General features: G+C 28.8%; 1 protein-coding gene across 9 annotated transcripts; it reads left to right on the top strand.

Annotated features, from left to right (window-relative positions):
- Positions 1 to 1,267: 1,267 nt before the first annotated feature.
- Positions 1,268 to 20,351, top strand: LOC107612177 (putative E3 ubiquitin-protein ligase RZFP34). Of its 9 annotated transcripts, XM_088496608.1 has the most exons (17): positions 1,268 to 1,660; positions 1,741 to 1,960; positions 2,082 to 2,130; positions 3,167 to 3,275; positions 3,367 to 3,539; positions 4,829 to 4,984; positions 5,059 to 5,146; positions 5,468 to 5,527; positions 5,653 to 5,685; positions 15,597 to 15,629; positions 16,803 to 16,880; positions 16,997 to 17,040; positions 17,174 to 17,214; positions 17,335 to 17,417; positions 17,816 to 17,907; positions 18,031 to 18,142; positions 20,106 to 20,351. In XM_088496608.1, exons 6-17 carry the CDS (start codon positions 4,863 to 4,865, stop codon positions 20,208 to 20,210), a joined length of 891 nt encoding a protein of 296 aa, XP_088352734.1. In that variant the 5' UTR covers positions 1,268 to 1,660; positions 1,741 to 1,960; positions 2,082 to 2,130; positions 3,167 to 3,275; positions 3,367 to 3,539; positions 4,829 to 4,862; the 3' UTR covers positions 20,211 to 20,351. The 9 variants fall into 9 exon arrangements, with proteins under 9 accessions (XP_088352734.1, XP_088352735.1, XP_088352738.1 ...); XM_088496609.1 differs by lacking the exon at positions 3,167 to 3,275 and having other exon boundaries at positions 1,284 to 1,660; XM_088496610.1 differs by lacking the exon at positions 3,167 to 3,275 and having other exon boundaries at positions 1,346 to 1,671.
- The last annotated feature ends 88 nt before the right edge of the window (positions 20,352 to 20,439 follow it).

Genomic DNA, 20,439 nt, shown 5'->3' with positions numbered 1-20,439 from the left:
TGTACACAAATTTTAAATAAAATACTCTACATAGTCAATAATAATTTAGAAATTAAAGAAAATATTTTATTCCATCCAAAATAATTAAAAAATATATTTTATTCTATACAAAATAATTTAAAAAAATAGCTTAAAAATTGTTATGAGTACTATAAAAGTTTGTAATATTCTAGTAATTTAGGTAAATACATGATAAAAATATATTTTCTTTAATTTCTAAATTATTATCGACTATGTAGATTATTTCTTTAATGTCCTAAGTCATTACAAATTTTTATAGTACTCCTAACATCTTTTAAGCCATTTTTTAAATTATTTTGCATAGAATAAAATATTTTTTGTGGTATGATTAAAATAAATTTATTAAAAAATATTCATGAGCTATCAAGAATGGGCAGGAGAGTATTATATAGAATTCGAATTGCTCACCATATAATTCGAATCAGAGTGATTGAACTTCCCATGCGTAATTCGAATAATGTAATATCTTACCATATAATTTAAAAAAATTTATTAAAAAATATTCATGAGTTATTAAAAATGGACAAAAGAGTATTGTATGAAATTCGAATTGATAGCTTATTAATATTTTAAAGAAGTCTCATAATTAAATATTTTGTTAGTTTTTTTAATGCATGAAATAAAATATATATTTTTTTAATTTTAAATTATTATTTTTTTAAATAAATTTTTTAATAAATTATTAATTTTTTAATAAATCAGGGTGTAATTCGAATCAACCTGATTCGAATTATTGTATATGTGTAATTCGAATTAGTGTGTTTGTGAGTTTTGTGTATAATTGGAAGCAACATGATTCGAATTATGTATAAATCAAGTTCGAATTTAGTTGATTCGAACTACATATAAACATGCATTGGTTGATTCATGAAATAATTTTTGGTTTGGCGGATTTGTGTAATTTTTTACTATCCTTGGCTTAATATAGTGATTTGCCCATAATATTAAGCCAACATTAAAGACTTAAATAGAATATTAAAAAAAACTTTAGAATTTATTGAAATCATGCGAAAATGTTTGATAACCAAAGAAAATCAGTTAAAAACAGCTATAATTTATTTTATTTAATATTTATTAATTATTAAAATAATTAATTAATACTAAATAAAATAAATTTTGACTGTTTTTTTATCTACCTAAAAAAAACGTGACTGTTTTATTTAAGTAACTTGTCCTTTTCCTTTTTAGTTACTACATATTTTGGAAGAACGGAATAATAGGTAAAGGTCATGTATAGTACACAATCACAATTCACAACTCACAACTCACACGTCATAAAAACTAAAAGAAAATAAACGGAGAGGGAGAGGGAGAGGGAGAGAGAGAAAGGATCAGAGGAGTAAGAGGAAAGTTAGAAATCAGAGGGAGGAAAAACAGAGGGGTTGGGTAAGAAGAAGAGAGATGTCACCGGCGATTAAGAAAAAGACTTCGCCGGTGAAGGAGAAAGAGATGGCGGCAGAGTCTCAGATCACTGGCGAGGAGTAAGGAGGAGCTCGCCGGTGATGGTGACAGTGACGACCCAGAGGACGACGGTGAGAAGAAAGAAGAGGTGACGAAGAAGAAGGCAGATTTTTTGCTCTGTTTCTGGCGAACAGAAGAGATGAAGAACAAGAAATCAGAGACAACGCCGGCTGTGCATGCAAGCTTCTGGTCACAGAGTAAATTTTTTTTTTTTTTAAACTCAGTAAATTTTTTATTTATTATTTATTTTTTTTTCAGAAAGAGAAAGAGATGATGGTGATGGTCGTTGAAGCGGCTAAGAAGAAGAAGAATGGCAGCGGTGAGTGGTGCTAAGAGCAAAAAGTCAGAGGAGCGGCGCAGAGAAGTGAGAATAGGGCCGTGGTGCTGCTGCATGCAGAAAAAGCGTTCGGTAAAGACAGATCGGAGCAGAAAGACAGACGATGCCGCTGATGGAAGTTCTGTCTCAGTGAAGATAAAGGTTTTTTTTTTTTTTGTCAACACATTTTTTTCTTAATTTTTTTTATCAAAAATTGATTTATTTACTACAAAAAAAACTGTTCTATTTTTTTTTTCAAATCTGCTTCTGTTTTTGGATGAAGGTTGAGGATCTGTTGGTGTTTGAGTGATGGTTGATGGCTGCAGTTTCAGGTATTTTGTTTCTTTATTAGTGATGGCCGGATGTCAATTGGTGTATGATGTATATGGTTGTGTTTGGCTGAAGTTGTGGATTTCAAATTGGGTGCGTGGATCTGAAACTTTTTATGGTTTGGGTGGTTTTGCTCTTTGATTGGTTTTGGTTCGCGTATGGACTGTGAACGATGCCGATGATGATGCAGAAAATTAACTCTTATTGAAGAGTTATCACATCTTTTCTTCTCTCTTCTTTTTTTTTGGTGCCATTTTGTTCTTTTGCTTGTGCCTTCTGCCGTGTTTGTTTGTGCCTTCGCTCACGAACTTTTTCGTTTTTGTTGCCATCTTTTCTTCTCTCTCCTTATTTGTCTGTGCCATTTTGTTCTTTTGCTCGTGTCTTCTGCCGTGTTGGTTGTAGAACGTTCAAATTTTTGTTACGTTTTGTGTTAAAATATTCACTGATTTATGGACTAACTTCATATTTGTTATCATTATAGCGTCAAACTTTTAAAATGATAGTGTTTATGAATCTTATAGTGAAGTTAACTTAAAAGATAAACTAGTATTATATTTTTAGTAAAATATATATTATATTAAATTAAATTATTTAACGATTTTCAATTGTATTTCTGTAAAGAACAATGTTATAATATATCTTTGTAAAAGACAATTTTATAATAGTAGTAAGCATCTTCATCTTATGTATAAACTAAGGAATTGAATAAGGGATTTGAGTAGTATGCATGAACTTCATTTTCATAAATGCAACACAATTGATATGAGAAACTAAAATGAGTAAAATTTAAATTGTTAGAACATCTTCTCCAATTTCAGTTTGCAATATGAGTTAGTGCTGTTAGTGGGCTGAAATTTTCTGATATTACTTGATAATTCCATTGTCTGTCTTGTGTAATAAGCTATGAGACCCATTGTAGTTGTGGATTGGTGTTCAGATTATCCATATTTGCTATAAGAGAATTGTTTGCCAACCACATATCTTCAGTTATTTTCACCTGATTACCCCATTCAATTCTCCCGTGTAATCCTTTTTCAGTAACTTTCCTGCCTTCAATAAGACTTCTCTATCTCCAAGACAGATTGGTAGCTTCTGCATGTAATGTAAAAGAAAGCAACAATGCGTTCAGTGTTTGCTTGACTTGAAAGTATGATAAACTATGCTTTTTGAAGTTGTAGGATTATTTCTTAATATTTTCATATGTGCAAGTCCATAAGTTTATTTCTGCTTCCATGTAGTTCATAGAGGATAGCTAGCATCACGATTCACGGGAGAGGAGATAATAATGCACTCTGAGCCTTTGCAGTTTGAGTGCAGTAACATGAGGCATATAACTCAGGGAGAAGATACAATCTGTCATCAATTGTAGAGTGCATGCATGGAGAAAAATTGAAAGTTTTTGCAAGATAAGGTCTGATTTGGTAAATTTATTTGTGGGAAAGATATATTTATTTTTTTTCAAAAGAACAAACTATATATTTATTTTAAGTTTGGCAAATAAAAAGATCACTTATCATTTTAACAAATTAGAAGTTTTTTCTAAATGAATTTAAAGAGACATTTTTTAAAGTTAATTTGTTAATTAAAAATTCTAATATAATCTCATGTATTATAGATATTCAAATTTATTCTTAATTAAATTATTAATACTAAATTTCATTCAGAATCAAAATTCTTTTTCTATTTATTTATATTATAATTATTTTAAATTTTAAAACTTATTTTACTAACAACGTTTATGATTATTTAAAACCATTTTCAGTTAATTTAAAAAATAAAGGTATTACTCTCTTTAGAAAATTATTTTTCAAAATCCAATTTTAATAAATTACTTATGAACCATAAAAAAATTTTCAAACCTAATTTTATATTTGTCTTATAAAAATTATCTTGTATTTAATATTTTTTATTTTGATATAAGATTTGATTTGGTTGATTTAAGATAAACAAAAAATATAAGTAAAGTGATTTTAATTTATCATAAAAAAAATATGAGTACGTATGATTTGATTATAGAAGAGAGAGTATTTTGTTGTAAAAAGAAGATGAATATTAAAAAAGAAACGTGTGTATTTTCTTTTGTTTTTTTTTTGTCTGAATTTGAAATATTTTAAATCTTTTTTTAAATATTTATTAGAAAAAAAATTATTTTTTAAAAATGATCTGTTAATAATAAATCAAATGGGCATGTAAAATTATGTGTCAATATTAGATGCCCTTGTGCATACTGCATAATCCAAAATACCAAATTCTTTTGTGCTTCATAAATACCTTTAGAATTTCATGAAAAATAGCACTTGGTATGTAAAATTATGTATCAATATCCGATATTTTTGTGCATATGGCATAATTCATAATACCTACTTTGCTTCAGAAATACCTCTACAATTTAATGAAAAATGACGTGTCTCTTATAAGAGCACGTGTCAGTGTCAGGTGCAGGTACTTGTGAATGTGTCACATCCTAGGTATCCCTATCTCTGCGCAGTCGGTGGTTGTGTCACATCCATCATCAGTATGCATAGGTATTTGTGAATGTATCACATCTCAGGTATCCCTATCTCTGCGCAGTCGGTGGTTGTGTCACATCCATCATCAGAATGCGTAGTCCAATAATGTACTCTGAGCCTTTTTATATAGTGGTTTGCATATATTGTCATGGAAGATGCGACAATAATGTACTCTGAGCCTTTCCAACAGTTTGAGTGCAGTAACATCAAATATAGAGTACAATATGAGGGAGAACTGTACAATCTGTCATCAAATGCAAAGTGGCATGCATGGAGAAAAATTGGATCAATCAAAAGAACATGTAAAGATCAAAGACTTGCGAGAGAGAGGATATATGGAACACGGGTAAAATCTCATGTTCACTTAGTTTGCATATTTTTGTCTCAGTTCTTTTGTTGACACTTTAGGTCTTCTTGCAGATGTCAACATTACCGGAGAAGATGCCGTATTAGAGCCCCCTGCTGCAACGAGATTTTCCACTGTTGCCATTGTCATAATGAGGCAAAGGTTAGTCCATCTTCCTTTTTTCAAGTTTTAGTTATGAGACATTTATATTTCTTTCCTGTTCCTCAAGTTGGCCCGCTTGTATCTGAAAAATTTAGGTGGTGTTCGTTAGACTAATTTGAGAAGTATATTTGTGGAGAAAGTATAGAAGTGAATATCAATTGATTCAAAACTACAACTTTTGAGGAACATTCAATTTCCTTTTAGTAGCAGATTGCAATACTTAGGACTTTCAAATCATTATTTTTAATTCTTATGTTGTGGCAATCCATTTTTTTTTTCTCTTTAATGGGAACTTATTTTACCATCTATGTTTTTCCGCAGGATGATATCAGGATTGTTCCGAAGCTTAGACATGACATTCCCTGTCATCAAATTAAACAGGTAGCTTATTTATTTGAACACCGATCATTTGAGTATCACAAAAATTTTGTGCTCCTTCTCCCTTCTCCCTTCTGTTATTTCACATGTTAATCAATTCGATTGAATATTTTTGGATTGTTTTTCAGGTAATATGTTTACTTTGTGGGACTGAACAAGAGGTAAGTCTTGTTAATTATAAGGGAAGATCATGCTATTAACATAGATTATGATAAAGCTTTATTTTTCTGATACCAATTTTTCAATTTCGATTTTTCTTTTAATTTCTTTTTCGAAATTTCTATTAACTCTTCATATTTTGCCTTAAATAAGTTTATAATTTGTATAGATTCAATTGGTGGTGCTTTATTTAAAGGATTTTGATAAAAATAGTTTGCAACTTCATAATCTAAAGTATTGACCATTTCTACTATTTTTCTTGTATTTGTTATATGATCATTTATTACTAGTCCTTGATGTATATTTATAATTCTGATTTCATATTTATAGTTTTTTAATTTTTTTTTAATTTTTATCATAATTATAGTATTCTTTTTTGCATGGATTATTGTATATAAAATCTTTTATCTGTTTGTCTTTCTCTAATATAATTTCTCAAATCCTCAAAAATTTCTTTTATTTCTACACTTTCTCTTATTTCTAAATATCTTTCTAATTTTTCAACTTCATCCTTCATTTTTTTCTTTCAACAGCTTTAATTCTTTCAAGTCATAATATGGTTTTCCAGGTATTTATAAATTTTTTAAGTTTAATTCCAACTTGTTTATATTTATTCTTATTTCTATCTTTTTTATTATAAGATCATCAATTTCAATCTGAATATTATTTAATTCCCTTTTATACTCTTCTATTTTACTTTTTAATTTTTTCGCTCTTTTTCTTTTTATTTTATTTTCTGGTTTTTCAATCTTTTTATGCTTCATTATTTATTTTAGAATTTCTGCAAACTCTATCATCGATTCATCACTATTTTCTAGAGATTCTATTAATTTTTCTAGCTTTTCAACTTCTCTTTTCAACTTGTCATTGATTATTTTTAGAGCTTCAAATGCTTTTTTATTTATTTCAGAAAACTGTAAATAATTCAAACGATTTTCTCTTTCAAAGAGCTCTTGTTTTTTGTCTTGATAAGTTACATATATTTCTTCTTTATTTATTGTCATAATTTAGTATTTAGGGTTTCATTTAATTTTTCGACCTTTTTTGTTAACTCTTTTATTTCAGAATTTTCTTCTTTAATTTTTAACTTAGATAAACTTAAAGGGCTATTAATTTTAGATTCTCTTATTTGAAAATTTGATGAAACCAATTTCTCTGATGGTTCTTTTAGTAATAAAACTGGGTTTTCAATAGCTTTATATTTTGGTATTTCTGTTTTTACAATTTTCTGAAATAATTTATCGACATAAATTCTTTCTCTGTTTTTAAATATTATACTATGATGACTATTTGTTAAAACATAATTTATTGCATATATAATTGAAAATGGTTCATCATTTTATTCCATTAAATTCTTTCTGTGAAATTTATAAGCCAGACTTATAGATCTTCCAAGATTTTCAGTTGATAAAGGTATAGCATATCGAAGATGGGCATTAAATTTTACATTTACGTTTGCCAAATTTCCATGAACAATTCCAATTATTTGATCTATTGGGTCATCAGTAATTCTTTTGTCACAGATTGCTAAACTTATTGGTGAATTAATTTCTTTCATATATGTAGATTTGATTAAGACTTATGGTACTAATATGAATCCATCCAATTTTATATCTTTTTTGTTGATCCTTAATTTTCTCAATCTGTTTACTCAATTCTTCATCATTTATCAAAGCTATTTTAAGTTTTCCATTGGCAGATTTTATCTTTATAGGGACTTCAAGTTGAATTTTTCCATAGTATATTATATTTTTTCTATTAAAAACTTCTTTTAAAAGACTTTGTTTATTAAAATTTTTATTTGATTTGAGATTTAGTTCTGTTTTTAGAACAACCTGTTTTTCATTATCTAATAAAACAATTAATCTATAATAATCAGATTCTTCCGTTAATTCTAAACTTTCTAAATAATTCATAACTAAAAGACTAGGATGAAGATGTACCTTTCTGGAAAAAAACTTCCTTTATTTAGTATATTTTACAATAGGTGTTTTTATCTCCAAAAGGGAGATTGTAGATACTAACTCCAGAGGGGAGTTTAGAACTATTTTTCCCTAAGGGAATTCTTTGTCAGACTACAGAATCGCCTCGGCAGCTTTCTCCTTGCTCTCCTAGCATATGAGTACTCTTAGCCTTCTGCTTTCTGTTTTCTGATACTCTTACAATTGCTTAAGCAATCTATTTATAATGGTTGGGTCTGATGGACAATTCCCATCCTTACCCTTTTTATGACGTCATTGCTTACGTCATTGTTTATTATCTTGTACCAGCTACATTGTTGGTGCCTTATGACCTAAGCGCTTACGTCATTATACAATAATATTGAGGGATGCTTCAGATGCACTGTCCTCTTCTTTTATCATGTGGGCTTCAGATGCATTGTCCTCTTCTTTTATCATGTGGGTTGATTCCATTTCATTATTGCTTTCTTCAGATATTTTTGAGGCACATAGCTGGCATTTGTGGTTTTCTCTGTCTTTTATCAAATAGCAGAGATTCTTCTTTATCCCTTCAGGGAGTTTTTCTAAAAGTCCAGATAAGTTGTAGAATGCTGATTCAAATTCCATCAAGAGTCTCATCTCTCTTTCTTCAATTTCATTTCTTTTACTGGATACAAGCAGAGTATTTCTACTTTTATAATTAATCCTTGTGTGAGATTCCTTCGTTATTTTTTGAGTTCTTTCAAAGACCCTTGCTAATGTGCTGGCTAGTCTTCCTTCATGACTGTAAATTGTTAAATCTTGAATTTAATCAATTGGTTGAAAATTTCCTGGGAAGACGGACATGAATATTACTTGGTGGGCTGGAACCAAGCATTCTTCTTCTTCATTAAAAATAGGTTGACTGTTTGTAAATTTTAGGGATACATCCCTTAGATTTACATTGTCAATCATATTTTTAAATCTTTTTACTGCATCAACGAATCTTGCAGGAAACTCACTAATAATTTTTAGATCATTAAAAATTAAAATTGTATCAATTAATCCATACTGGAAAAACTGATAAGTGTCAGATGGGGAAGCATCTGGAAATATAACCAGCTTTGTTAGCTGTTCTTTGGCAATAGGATAATATTCCAAAATTGTCCTTTTTTTCTTCAGTCCAATTCAGGATTATATTAAGGGTTTCTCTTAGATTTGATCTACAGACCCTTTTCTTTTCCTTGATTTCAGCCCTTGTAGGAATGTTTATTATTATTCCTGTTCTCTGGGTTTGAATTGGAGCTTTATCTGCTCTTTTTAGGGTTTGTTCTGGATGAAGATCTTCATATTCCCTGAAGAATTCTTTTGCCTCTTCCAGTGTTAAAAATCTTCCTTTATGAATTATCTTTGATTGATGTGTGAATGGTGCTGCTTTTTCCCAGGCATCATATACTTCTTTTATGTGGCCATTATAAATTACATAATATTTTTTATTTTGGGTGGATTTTTTAATAATTTCAGCAATTGTTTTATTTTCTGAAATTTTTTCTTCACCTGATTTGTTCACCATGTTTAGCTGGCTGAACTCTGATGATTTTGCTTGTTGTGTTGATTTCATTGCTTCAATGGCCTTCTTGAGGGATTGGATCTGTGTCCTTATTTGCTGACAATGCTTGCATTTTTTGAGTTCTTGCTCATATTTTTGAATTTCTTGATCTAATGCGTTGTAGACAAACTCCATTCTCTTGTTAATGTATCTGCAATAACATTTTTGTCACCCTTAATATATTCAATCTTTATTGGATATTGTAACAAAAATAATTGTCATCTTACCAATCGTCCATGATTATAATCAACTTTTAGATTATATCGTATGAAACCTGTTAGGTAACTTGAATATGTCCTTAATGTAAATTCTCTGGGTAGTAAATCAATTTTCTATTTTTTAAGAGATTTAATTGCTGCTAGAGTTTCCTTTTCATGAGTAGTATACCTCTGTTCTGTTGGAGTAAAAGTCTCTGAAATATACCTGCAAAGTAATTTCTTTGGGGAATATTTAGCTAATATTTAGCTAATATTCAGATATATTCCCCAAAGAAATTACTTTGCAGGTATATTTCAGGGACTTTTACTCCAACAGAACAGAGGTATACTACTCATGAAAAGGAAACTCTAGCAGCAATTAAATTTCTTAAAAAATGGAAAATTGATTTACTACCCAGAGAATTTACATTAAGGACAGATTCAAGTTACCTAACAAGTTTCATACGATATAATCTAAAAGTTGATTATAATCATGGACGATTGATAAGATGACAATTATTTTTGTTACAATATCCAATAAAGATTGAATATATTAAGGGTGACAAAAATGTTATTGCAGATACATTAACAAGAGAATGGAGTTTGTCTACAACGCATTAGATCAAGAAATTCAAAAATATGAGCAAGAACTCGAAAAATGCAAGCATTGTCAGCAAATAAGGACACATCCAATCCCTCAAGAAGGTCATTAAAGCAATGAAATCAACACAACAAGCAAAACCATCAGAGTTCAGCCAGCTAAACATGGAGGACAAATCAGGTGAAGAAAAAATTTCAGAAAATAAAACAATTGCTGAAATTATTAAAAAATCCACCCAAGATAAAAAATATTATGTAATTTATAATGGCCCCATGAAAGGAGTATATGATGCTTGGAAAAAAGCAGCATCATTCACACATCAATCAAGGATAATTCATAAAGGAGGATTTTTAACACTGGAAGAGGCAAAGGAATCCTTCGGGGAATATGAAGATCTTCATCCAGAACAAACCCTAAAAAGAGCAGATAAAGCTCCAATTCAAGATCAAATCTCAGAGAAATCCATAATATAGTCCTGAATTGGACTGAAGAAAAAATGGCAATTTTGGAATATTATCCTATTGCCAAAGAACAGCTAACAAAGCTGGTTATATTTCTAGATGCTTCCCCATCTGACACTTATCAGTTTTTCCAATATGGATTAATTGATACAATTTTAATTTTTAATGATCTAAAAATTATTAGTGAGTTTTCTGCAGGATTCGTTGATGTAGTAAAAAGATTTAAAAATATGATTGACAATGTAAATTCAAGGGATGTATCCCTAAAATTTACAAATAGTCAACCTATTTTTAATGAAGAAGAAGAATGCTTGGTTCCAGCACACTAAGTAATATTCATGTCTGTCTTCCCAGGAAATTTTCAACCAATTGATCAAATTCAAGATTTAACAATTTACAGTCATGAAGGAAGACTAGCCAGCACATTAGCAAGGGTCTTTGAAAGAACTCAAAAAATAACGAAGGAATCTCACACAAGGATTAATTATAAAAGTAGAAATACTCTGCTTGTATCCAGTAAAAGAAATGAAATTGAAGAAAGAGAGATGAGACTCTTGGTGGAATTTGAATCAGCATTCTACAACTTATCTGGACTTTTAGAAAAACTCCCTGAATGGATAAAGAGGAATCTCTGCTATTTGATAAAAGACAGAAAAGACCACAAATGCCAACTAGCAATAATGAAACGGAATCAACCCACATGATAAAAGAAGAGGACAATGCATCTGAAGCCCACATGATAAAAGAAGAGGACAGTGCATCTGAAGCATCCCTCAATATTATTGTATAATGACGTAAGCGCTTAGGTCATAAGGCACCAACAATGTAGCTGGTGCAAGATAATAAGCAATGACGTCATAAGAAGGGTAAGGATGAGAATTGTCCATCAGACCCAACCATTATAAATAGATTGCTTAGGCAATTGTAAGAGTATCAGAAAACAGAAAGCAGAAGGCTAAGAGTACTCATATGCTAGGAGAACAAGGAGGAAGCTGCCGAGGCGATTCTGTAGTCTGACAAAGAATTCTCTTAGGGAAAAATAGTTCTAAACTCCCCTCTGGAGTTAGTATCTACAATCTCCTCTCTAGAGATAAAAACACCTATTGTAAAATATACTAAATAAAGAAAATTTTTCTCCAGAAAGATACATCTTCATCCTAGTCTTTTAGTTATGAATTATTTAGAAAGTTTAGAATTAACAGAAGAATCTGATTATTATAGATTAACTGCTTTATTATATAATGAAAAACAGGCTGTTCTAAAAATAGAACTAAATCTCAAATCAAATGAAAATTTTAATAAACAAAGTCTTTTAAAAGAAGTTTTTAATAGAAAAAATATAATATACTATGGAAAAATTCAACTTGAAGCCCCTATAAAGATAAAATCTGCCAATGGAGAACTTGAAATAGCTTTGATAAATGATGAAGAATTGAGTAAACAGATTGAGAAAATTAAGGATCAACAAAAAAGATGTAAAATTGGATGGATTCATATTAGTACCATACAAGTCTTAATCAAATCTACATATATGAAAGAAATTAATTCACCAATAAGTTTAGCAATCTGTGACAAAAGAATTACTGATGACCTAATAGATCAAATAATTGGAATTGTTCATGGAAATTTGGCAAATGTAAATGTAAAATTTAATGCCCATCTTGGATATGCTATACCTTTATCAACTGAAAATCTTGGAAGATCTATAAGTCTGGCTTATAAATTTCACAGAAAGAATTTAATGGAACAAAATGATGAACCATTTTCAATTACATATGCAATAAATTATGCTTTAACAAATAGCCATCATAGTATAATATTTAAAAACAGAGAAAGAATTTATGTCGATGAATTATTTCAGAAAATTGTAAAAACAAAAATACCAAAATATAAAGCTATTGAAAACCCAGTTTTATTACTAAAAGAACCATCAGGAAAATTGGTTTCATCAAATTTTCAAATAGGAGAATCTAAAATTAATAGCCCTTTAAGTTTATCTAAGTTAAAAATTAAAGAAGAAAATTCTGAAATAAAAGAGTTAACAAAAAAGGTCGAAAAATTAAATAAAACCCTAAATACTAAATTATGACAATAAATAAAGAAGAAATATATGTAACTTATCAAGACAAAAAACAAGAGCTCTTTGAAAGAGAAAATCGTTTGAATTATTTACAGTTTTCTGAAATAAATAAAAAAGCATTTGAAGCTCTAAAAATAATCAATGACAAGTTGAAAAGAGAAGTTGAAGAGCTAGAAAAATTAATAGAATCTCTAGAAAATAGTGATGAATCGATGATAGAGTTTGCAGAAATTCTAAAATAAATAATGAAGCATAAAAAGATTGAAAAACCAGAAAATAAAATAAAAAGAAAAAGAGCGAAAAAATTAAAAAGTAAAATAGAGGAGTATAAAAGGGAATTAAATAATATTCAGATCGAAATTGATGATCTTATAATAAAAAAGATAGAAATAAGAATAAATATAAACAAGTTGGAATTAAACTTAAAAAATTTATAAATGGCTGGAAAACCGTATTATGACATAAAAGAATTAAAGCTGTTGAAAGAAAAAATGAAGGATGAAGTTGAAAAATTAGAAAGATATTTAGAAATAAGAGAAAGTGTAGAAATAAAAGAAGTTTTTGAGGATTTGAGAAATTATATTAAAGAGAAAGACAAACAGATAAAATATTTTATATACAATAATCCATGCAAAAAAAGAATACTATAATTATGATAGAAATTAAAAAAGAATTAAAAAACTATAAATATGAAATCAGAATTATAAATATACATCAAGGACTAGTAATAAATGATCATATAACAAATACAAGAGAAATAGTAGAAATGATCAATACTTTAGATTATGAAGTTGCAAACTATTTTTATCAAAATCCTTTAAATAAAGCACCACCAATTGAATCTATACAAATTATAAACTTATTCGAAGCAAAATATGAAGAGTTAATCGAAATTTCGAATTAAAACTATATATGTTAATTCTTGAATGGATGGATGATATAACTTTAAGAAGTTATTTCCTATGATAAAATCCATTACAGAATCTAGCATATATATGGATGGAACAATGAACCTATAATTTTGAATAAATATTTTAGCCATTTCAGCCTTTTGGTCAATTTTATGTATTGATTTATCAGCTATTCTAACTCTTAATGGTTTTGTTAATTTTTTTCAATCAAGTTTTATATTTGTACTAGCAAAGCATTGTGTCGCTCCAGTATCTATGAAAGCATTTAAAACTTTTCTGTTATTTTTATAGTAATAAATGTAGCATTATTACTCAGTCTCTGAGTCTGTTTCCGAGACATATTCAAAAATATAGTCTAAGTTATCATCTGATTCCTCTAATGGTTCCATAAAAACAAGACTTAGCAATTTCTAATTGTTTGGTAAGGTCCTTTTTATCCTTCTTTTTTGGACATTCATTTGCATAGTGTCCTTCTTCTTGGCAATACCAACACTTACAATTTTCTTTTTTATTTGGGCAATAGTCATTTTTTTGTCTTTTGTTTTTATTGTTATTTCTTTTTTTAAAATATCTTTTTTTTCTCCAGTTTGGATAGTATTTTCTTTTTCTAAATTGATATTTTCTTTTTCTTTGAAAATTTTTATTAAGACCATATTTTTGAGGTATCTCTTCATTATCCTGACAGCAAATTCTAATTATATTTGCAAATCTTTTTTGAGTCGCTTCTTGCATACAACGTTCTTTTATTTCCTCTCTTATTGCAGAGGTTGCTCCACCAAAATTATTTTCAATTGTCCCTCTATTTATTTCTCTTATAAATCTTCCCATTATAAATTCATTAGCAGGATATGGAAGTTTTGTTATATACATACTAAGATAATGGTCTTTTGCTTCTTGATATTCTTTATTATAGACTTCTTCTTGTCTATGATCTATAGTATTTTTTCCAAAAAATTCTTTATATAGAATCATCATTATATGTATTATCTTATCATAAGTTGTTGTTTTTGTTGCTAATTCTTCTATTATTTGGTTTTCTATTGATGTCATATAATCTCTTACAGTTCCTTTAGTATGAAACCCTATGTAATTCCAAATATCTCTTCCAGACAATTCACTAAGTTTTGGATTAGTAAAGGCTTCTAATAAGAAAGAATTCAACCAGTTCTCGAAATTTTCTTTTTCATTCTTTTTACAGTCTAAATCGAGCATTCTTTCTCCTTCCATTTCCTGGATTTTAGGAACGTATTTTGATGGTATTTTTGTATATTTTGAATCTTTATTTATAAATCCCTTTTTAAAAACAAAGTTTTCAAAACCTGTTTTCCATTTAAATTGAGATTGATTATCCTTAGATGTTCCAGCTTCATTTTTTACTTGTATTGGAATTGCTGGTTCTTCGTCACTTGAATAATCTAGGATGTGTTCTTCATTTTCTATATTTTCAGAATTTACTAATTCTTCTTCTATTTGAAATCTCTGTTCCATAATATTATTTTCTTGAGCCATTTTTAATTGTTTAAAAAGCATTGTAACTTCTTCTAATTTTTCTTCAATATTCATAATTTCAATGATGGTTTTACTTTTAATTTTGTTATGTTGATTATATTTTGAAAATTTTCTTCTTTGGGATTCTCTTTTTCCTTATTTTTTTGAAATTTTATGGATACTAATATTTCTTCAAGTATATCTACTATAGAATTTAATTGTGGGTTAAAAGTATGATAAAGATGTGGGAAATTATTTCTATGGTAACATTTTTTAGAAATTCCGTGTGAAATATAAGTTTTTTTTCAGGTTTTTGAAGCCTTTCAATAAAACTTATAGTAAAAATAAAGATTTTGAGAAAAATCATTTTGTATTGATTTTAAAAATTCGGTGTCATTACAGTTAACATTAGTTAAAATCATTAGTTTTTGATCTATTAATTTTGATAATTTAATTATTTCTTCTCTTAAATCTTCTAATTTACTTTTTTCCATTAGGTGACGCTTTTCTTTGTGAAAAGTTATGGTTTTAAGTGTTTTGTAATGAAAAGTGTGGCTTTAGAATGTATGGTTTAGGTTTTGCCACGTAGGCATCTTTACAATAAAGTTGTTTTTAGGATCTTTATTTGAGTGGTGGCCTATTTTCAGGTGATATGTTCACTTTGTGGGACTGAACAAGAGGTAAGTCTTGTTAATTATAAGGGAAGATCATGCTATTAACATAGATTATGATAAAGCTTTATTTTTCTCTAGTAAGAGAAATACGAATACCTTGATGCATGCGAGCATGGACGGAACCAAGAATTTGGTAGAGAATGGGCCAAAAATTAAAATATTATATAATCAAATATAATAATATATATTTATTAATATATATGATCATAATATTTATTTTATTAAAAAAATACTAATAAGGACTTGTTATATAAAAAAGTTATCTTAGTTCTTATAATTTATTTTTATTTTGGATTCGACAAAATATAAAAATGATCTATTATTTTTAGTCTACATTGTTGAGTATTATTGCGATAGTAAGTTATATTTTTATGCTTCATATTATAAAAAAAATACTATAAAATAATATAAATAAGTTGTTCTAATAACTTTGTTATATACATTTAAAACATATTCATGAATAAAATATATAAAATATAATTGTTTTAATGAATTTACTAATATGTTATAATTTTAATATCATGAGAAAAATAAATAAATTTTAAAATAATTTACTTTCATGTATGTAGTATAATATATTAAAATTTTTTTTGTTATTATAAATATTAAAGTATTTTTATATGATAATAGGTGTGAAAATTAAGAGAAAAAATATTTAAAAAGAGAAAAAAAATTAAATATTTAAAGATTTGGAATTTTATTTAGTCAAAAAGTAATTGACAATAATATTTTTCTCAATTTAAGGATTGTTACTTATTTTTGAGTTTAATAATTTAATTATGTAAGATAATTACTTACTCTATTCTTCAAATAAAATTATATAATATATAATAACTTTATATAAAAATTAACTTTGTTAAAAAAAGTTGGGAGGCCAAGGCCTATACTTGCCCCCCCCCCCCCTTTTGATCCGTTCTTGCATGCGGGTAAGCACAAGTGTTCATAGCCATAGAAGAAAGAAAAAGCTGCATAGTTAAAAGGAATCCTGAAGCTAATCACTTCATGAAGGCCCTTTAACATGTTTTGTGCAGAGTTGTTAGTATTCTTTTTGAGGTGTTTGAAACTATTCAATTATTCATTTATTCACAGGCAATCATCTATTAAAAGTTCTTGCCTTTTGTAAGTTGGAATCCTGCCATGAACTAAGTTTATTCTTGTGTTGACTCCTGCTGATTCCAGGTTCAGCAAAACTGCATTAATTGTGGAGTTTGTATGGGCAAGTACTTTTGCGGGATATGCAAGCTTTTTGATGACGATGTGAGTATTTCGTTCCGGAGCTGACAATCCCTTAAACATCCAAGTTAATGACTCTTTCGAAAAATCAACACATAGAATATACGAGATGATAATATTATTTATTTTATCTGCTGCAGGTATCTAAGAAACAATACCATTGCGGCGGCTGTGGAATTTGCAGGTATGAATTAGTAGAACATTTTCCTTTTGCCTGTTCTTCAAAAAGCATTGTATGCACTTCTAGTGTTGTTGCATTTGGTTTAGGGTACTTTTCTTCGTTAGTTATTGAATGATTCTGAAATGTTTCAATACAGAACCGGAGGATCTGAAAATTACTTCCACTGCGACAAGTGTGGTAAGTCAATTGTTTTACATTTTCATGCTTTCCTTTAAAGTAGCAACACTATTGTCTTAATTCTTGACCCGTAAGCTTCTTTACCAACTATCATTCTAACAACACTTCTTTTCTTCCAAGGTTGTTGCCACTCAACTCTGCTGAAAAATAGTCACGCTTGTGTGGAGAAGGCAATGCATCATGATTGTCCTGTTTGTTTTGAGGTTAAATTTTGTCTTTGTTAATTTTGTAATGTGCTCCTATTGGTCTATTAAAAGGGTTAATAGTCAAAATGGTCCACATGCTTGTCAATTTGGTCCTCAAAAGATCAAACGTTTCGAATTAGTCCTTTGCTAATTAGATTTTTGTCGAAATATTATGCCACATGTCATCATCTAATTGATGGAAGGCTCAATCATATTCACAATTATATCTTTCATGAACCAAGGAGACATTTGATCTTTCAATCACTAAATTTTGACGCACACTTCTCAGGAACTATTTTGACTATTAATCCGACTATTAAAATTTGATATTTTCTTCCCGGAAGTCGATCAATATACATTTATTCCCCCGCTGGGTGCTAACACATGTTTACCAACAAAATGTGATGGTTTTGCAGTATTTGTTCAAATCGATGCATGAAATCGCTGTCTTGCCATGTGGACATACAATCCATATCAACTGTCTGAATGAAATGAGACAGCATTTACAGTGAGTATTGTATTGAAAGTTGGAACTCGTTTATTAGTATCTGCTCTCTTAAGTCTTATTATCGGAAATCATTGGTTCTGATACTTGCGTTTATTTATTTATTTATTGTTTTAAACATCTCAGGTATGCATGCCCTCTTTGCTCAAAGTCAGTTTTTGATATGTCAAAGGTTTGGGAGAAGTTTGACTTGGAGATTGCTGCTACACCAATGCCTGAACTATATCAAAATAAAATGGTTAGTTTTCTCTGTTATTTTCTATGCCTCTAATGAGGGAATTGGAGAAATTTGATGTTTTGCGATGATCCTCTAAAGTAAACTAACACAATTTCTCCAATTTTATGTTCTCTGATGCTCCTCTAAAGTCAACGGGTATGGTAATTGTGCTCAACTGATCATTGCAATCTAATGGGAAAGATTGTGAGGAGCAATTGTGACACCCCTATTTCATGTATTTTTATTATTAGTTTTTTAAAAAGTAAACTAAGAAAAATACTCACTAAAGATTTAATAGCTGGCAAATATCTTTGAAAAATTTAAATGACAAAATACCCTCAAAAGATTTAAAAACGGAAGAAGATTTAGAGCCCGTTTGGGAAGTAGGAGAAGCTACTTTTTTTTATTTTTGGATTATGAAAAGTCATAATCTATGTGTTTGGCACTATTTTAAAAAAAGCTTCTAACTTCCCGAAAAGTTAATTTGCAACTTTTTGAAGAAGTAAAAATATATGACTTCTTGCTTCTCAAGAAGTCATTCTACCACTTACTTAACAAAAATTAATTTTAAAACAAAAATTTACTTTCCTTCTTGACTCTATGAAAAATACTGACTCTTCATCACCATTTTCACACAAGGTCTGCTAGAAGCACCGGCCTTCCACCATCATTCTCACGCAATGTTCCAAGTCTCACCATTTTTACGTAATGAAACATCTGATGGAAGTATTGATCCTCCACCACATTTTCAGACAATATTACATCTGAACAACTTACTGCATATATTCCTTCTAAATATTTTTTTATTATTTTATCACTATTTTTTATTATTAAATTTGTATTTATGAAATTTCAGTTTTAATTTTATTTTTTTCATATGTAATTTTATAGCTTATTATTTTCATAGTTAATTATAACAAGTTCTTGACCTCAATAAAGGAGAAGAGAGTTCTAATAGGAATAAAAATAAAAAATAAAAAACAGCAATAAAATATACATTGATACACATTTTATTTTTATTTTTTATTTTTACCTACCATATCATACACAATATTAGTGATTAGGTTATGTAAAATCAACATTCAATATTGAAAAGTATTTGTTATCATCGTTATTTTAATATTCATTCTCTTTTGTAAAAAAAATTTATCTTTTGAGTTATTTATCCAAACGCTACAACTTTAAAATAAGTACTTTTATAACTAAAAATCCAAACACAAAATAACTTATTTATAAGCTGCTATTAATAAAAGTCCTTATGTTTTAAGCTCCTTCTCCAAAAGAACTTATTTAAGTTATTTACCCAAACTGGGCCTTAAAAATATAAGTACATTGACATGAAATGAAGTAAATTCGGTTGTGTTTACTTCGTAATGGGCCACACCTTTTTAAATCTTGAGTGTATTTTTGCTGTTCTTATTTTTTGGGATATTTTTTTTGGTGAAAGTTTTTAGAGGGCATTTTTGGTAGTTTGCTCTATTTAAGAAAAAAAAACTAGATCAATTTTAAAACTCGCCAAAACCTTTATGCATGTTTTTGAAATTGTGGAGAAATTTTCAACAAAAACTTTGATACAGATGACATAGATAACAAGAGAATGTGATGTGTCTCGCTTTAGGATTAGGATTAATCATATTACAAAAGATCATATAAAACTATTTAGAATATTTATAAAAGTTCTTACGATTCCATGATTACCCAAATAAACTTGTGTTATAAAAAGCCAAGTATTCCCAATTACATTTTTTTGGCCATGTTAAAATTAGAAAGCTTGATATGTGTGTGACTAGAATGACATTTCTACTAACCTAGTAACTAGTAAGTATCTCTGCAATAACATTTTATAAATACTTAGAATTTCGTTATAGTTCCATGACTATGTGAATTTAGTAGTTAAGATTTTGTGTGTATTTCCCTTCTGATTACGAGGGACAACTAATAATCATCGTTTTTTCTGTCCTTTTATTTTTCTTCTTTCAAACAGGTTTGGATCCTTTGCAATGATTGTGGTAGAACTAGTAACGTAAAGTACCATCTTATTGCTCAAAAGTGCTTGAATTGCAAATCCTACAACACAAGACAAACTTGAGGCTGAAGAGAAAAATGGGCATTGTTACATTTCATTTCATTCATTGAGAAAATGTATTACTTTTCCCTCTTATCCTTTGTGAAGGAAGTAGTGGCAACCCCATGTTTAATTGGAACAACAACTTGAACATGTAATGAACATGGCGTTAAAGCCTAGTTGGGTCGGCACATGTTCAATTTTGTTGTGTTGAACAATTAAATATGGGGTTGCCACTACTTCCTTCACAAAG

Source organism: Arachis ipaensis, chromosome B8 (genome assembly GCF_059453495.1).
Source record: "Arachis ipaensis isolate K30076 ecotype BB chromosome B8, ASM5945349v1, whole genome shotgun sequence".
Taxonomy (NCBI): domain Eukaryota; kingdom Viridiplantae; phylum Streptophyta; class Magnoliopsida; order Fabales; family Fabaceae; genus Arachis; species Arachis ipaensis.
This window is presented reverse-complemented; position numbering and strand designations above follow the sequence as displayed.

Bases quoted from the DNA above. Each gene is read 5' to 3' on its own strand.
- LOC107612177 (XM_088496606.1), top strand. The intron at 5,147-5,467 runs GTTAGTCCATCT...GTTTTTCCGCAG, and splicing joins ATTGTCATAATGAGGCAAAG to GATGATATCAGGATTGTTCC. The intron at 17,418-17,815 runs GTTAAATTTTGT...ATGGTTTTGCAG, and splicing joins ATTGTCCTGTTTGTTTTGAG to TATTTGTTCAAATCGATGCA.